Genomic DNA, 3,570 nt, shown 5'->3' with positions numbered 1-3,570 from the left:
ATAAATCCAAAGGCACTGGGTCCCTTTTTGATAAGATCTTTCTTTCCGATGCATCTTCCACCGGTAACTAGTGGTGTACCGGAATTGGATTTCCAGATTTGTCCAACCATCTCGTCATGGGAGCGCTTCATAAGTCTCTGTGTTCAAAAACGAGAACCCTTCCTTGATCTCTGCCTGATTTGCTTGCTTCTGTTCCAGTTTTTCACAAAACTCAGTCTTCTTGCTGAGGCTGTCAGCATTCTGGTGTTTGTCACACACCATGTGCTCGATTATCATGTGGTAGTCGTCTTACCTGACTATCCATCGACCAAAATAGCTCTGGTCCATCGAGTACGTCTTCAAACAGGATAGCGCTCAATTGTCCACGCGTAGCTTAAAGGGAGCACTCCCTAAGTATGCGCGGTACTTCTCCACGAATGTGATCACTGCGAACATTTCCGCCTTTGGTGCACCATATTTCATTTCAGTGTCACTCAACACCTTGTTGCCATATGCGATGGGACGGAGAACTGTTCTCCCATTCCATTCTCGCTCTTGGTGTAGTATTCCTAAGGTGGCTACTACTGAAGCATCAGTCTCGAGAAGGTACATGCCCTTTTCCGTGGGCATGCCTAGCACTGGTGCTTCGCACAGTTCCCGCTTTATGTTCTCGAAGGCAGCTTGAGATTCTTCGTTTAATTCAGACTTCTTTTCTCTGTTGCGCATCAGTGTTTGCATGGGGTACACCTTGTCTGTGTATCTTTTTATGATCTCACGTTAGTAATTCGCAAACCCCAGGAAGCTCATGAGCTGGGTGTCCAATCTGGGGGCCTTCCATGTCAACACGGCCTCCACTGCTTCCGGGTCCGGCCTACCGCCATGCCTCTCCACCGTTCTTCCCAGGTACTTGATCGAATCCCTAAGTATATCACATTTCGATTGTTTGCATTTGAAGCCTGCTCTTTTCATGCAACCAGAGACCTTATCGAGTCTATCAATGTGGTCTGCCATGGTGGGTGCTGCTATGACCACGTCGTCCACTTAACACATCACAAGATTCCCGTACTTCTTCGTCACTTTGGTCAAAGCTTTGAGCCATCAATCTTTGAAAGGTCGCTGTGGCGTTGCACAAGCCAAAGGGCATCCTCTTCAACTGGTACAACCCCAATTCACATAGGAATCCGGTCTTTTCTAAGTCCTTCTTCCGCAGAGGGACCTGCCAGAAGGCAGAGCCCAAGTCCAGTGTTGTGAAAAACTTGGCATCGTCAAAATTCGAGAGGATTTCATCAATGCGCGGTATCGGGTAGGCATCTTTTATTGTTACTGCGTTTAAGTAACAAAATTCGCAACAAAACTTAAGCTGCCCACTTTCCTTTTGGCCATGACAACCCCACAAGCCCAAGGCGACTTCGACGGTTCTATCATGTCGTATTCAAGCAACATTTCTATTTCCGCTCTGCACGCCTCCGATTGGTGAGGTGTCATGCGCCTTGCAACTTCCCTATGGGGAACGGTGCCCTCTTCTAGTTCGATTTCGTGTTCGACAAAATTGCAACAACCGATATCCGCCTTATATTTTGAAGATTTAAAAACACCCTTAAAATTTCAAATACTCCCTCACCTATTTTCCCTTTCAGGTGTTCTATCTCCGGCAAAACCGGTTTGTCGAATTTCAGTTCATATGACGAGGGGCACATTCCGGAAAATTTGAGCAGCTCGATAAGCCGTCATCCGTTTCGGATTTCCTTGAAAACAGTTTATTAAAAGATTTCAATTCATTAATTCTCTTCAAAATCTTATCTTTATTGGCATGGTTGGGGCAGTCTTTCACATTATGTCTTGTCAAGATTATTGTCTACTCATAGTCGGTCCTCATCGGCAAAGCGTAACCAAGCTTCTTTCCACGCTGGATTGAAACCGTGGTGTCCAGTGTTCAATAACACGCTGGCACATAGTCTGTTTCGTGTTAATGAGAAGCTCCGGCCTAAAATCACTGTGCTTTGATTATTTGGGTTGTTTACCAAACTAACCTGTTTAGTATCACTGGAGTTCAAATTCCTCATCCTAAAAACCGCTACAACAGCTTCTCCCGGCTGTAGTTTTACTTTTCTTACCAAAAAAAATTGGCACCTTGTTCTCATCTGTTATTTTCTATTGATCGGACGCTTAACATACTTCCGGTCCGGGTTTCTAATCCTTATTAGTCCGTTGTTCAAGTCAATCATCACATCGAAGTTCCTGACGAAGTCACGGCCCAAGATGAAATGGTCTGAGTCGTCCAGGTTTTCTACTACCAAGAAGCTCATCCACAGGTCCCGTCCTTCCTTGTGAAGGATCGTTATCTGTGTTTTTCCGGCTACGTGGATTGCCCCACGGTTGGCTGCTGCCAATCTGAGGTTTGTCGGATTTAAGTCTTCCCTCGTGAAGCCCATTCTTTCCCAAGTCTCTACTGGCATCACGCTAACCAGCGCACCAGTGTCTAGAATTCCTGTTACTCCAACTTTCTTTCCCTTGGTGTCCTGCAGATGGGCAGTCACATCTGCGTCATATCCTATGCGTACCGCATCTTGCTCCATCATGGCGTCGTGGCCTATTCTACAGACCTTAAGTTCTTCTTGGCCCAAGTAGGTCTGCCCTATTTGGTCACTGTCTGATGTGACAAAGGTCCTAGTATAGATACTGATCCCATCCACGTTCAACATCACCTGATATGGTCCATAGACTTCCACGTAGCGCCCGTGGAGTTTCTTTGTTCGAGGGCCACCGTTGTCAACAACGCTCGACATGCCGAACGTCTGCCCGGATATCACATTTAGTTTCATGCTTAAACTGCTCGGTGCTTCTGTTCCTTCGACCTCCAATGCTTCGAAGGCGTTTAGCTTTTCCTGAGTTTTCTCATTTTCTGGTTCGAGCTTCACTATTTGTTCTATCTCCTTTGTTACCAATTCCTTTTGGACTCTCGCGGCTGCCCTATAGTCGATCTTGAAACCCTCTGCCGCCGTCCTTGATTCAGGTTCACGCATTTCTTCAGTTACTGCCTGCATCTTCTTTGTTGCCAGCTCTTGCTGTTTCTCTTTTCTGCATTCCTCTGCTTCTCCCAACAGGCGCGCCTTGCTGGCTTTCACACCCGATAAAGCTTCCTCATGCCTTGGATGCTTGATGTCGGCCACAGCATCCCAAAATTGTGGACAGTCCGATTTAAAATGACCCTCCAAGTAACAAAAGAAACACCTTGGGCTGAATTTCGAATTACTGCCCTCATGAAATCTATATAATCGAATTCTGACGCATCCTCATCCTCGAGGCTCAAGCCTATCGGTTTCATGCCCTTTTTGTAGGTTGGGAATGCTGATATTCGATGATCCGTCGAACTGCAATTTGCACAAACGCATGTCCTGTCCATGTCGTCCCTTGGTTTGTACCAATTTTTGCCCTGGTTAGCTGGTCCATTGTTAAAATTGCCATAAGTATTTTTGTAATAGCCAGATCTCGTTGTAGCCATTGATTTTGCATTTCGTGAATGCCCCGCTTGAGCGTCATTGTCCTCCGATAGGCCCTCCGATAGGAGCTCCGGATTTTCCCTCCTGTTCG

At 46.4% G+C, this 3,570-nt stretch overlaps 1 protein-coding gene across 1 annotated transcript; it reads right to left on the bottom strand.

The window, feature by feature from the left end:
• Nucleotides 1-354: 354 nt before the first annotated feature.
• Nucleotides 355-705, bottom strand: LOC134839852 (uncharacterized). Its single transcript, XM_063855476.1, has one exon. The coding sequence runs from the start codon at nucleotides 703-705 to the stop codon at nucleotides 355-357; it is 351 nt and encodes a 116-aa protein (XP_063711546.1).
• Between the last annotated feature and the right edge of the window lie 2,865 nt (nucleotides 706-3,570).

The sequence above is a fragment of the Symsagittifera roscoffensis genome, chromosome 2, assembly GCF_963678635.1.
Source record: "Symsagittifera roscoffensis chromosome 2, txSymRosc1.1, whole genome shotgun sequence".
NCBI classification, from domain to species: domain Eukaryota; kingdom Metazoa; phylum Xenacoelomorpha; order Acoela; family Convolutidae; genus Symsagittifera; species Symsagittifera roscoffensis.
Note: the sequence above shows the minus strand (reverse complement) of the source record. Positions and strands in the feature narration are given on the sequence as shown.

Coding starts and splice junctions, on each gene's coding strand:
- LOC134839852 (XM_063855476.1), bottom strand. CDS start 705: ATGCGCAACAGAGAAAAGAAGTCTGAATTAAACGAAGAATCTCAAGCT.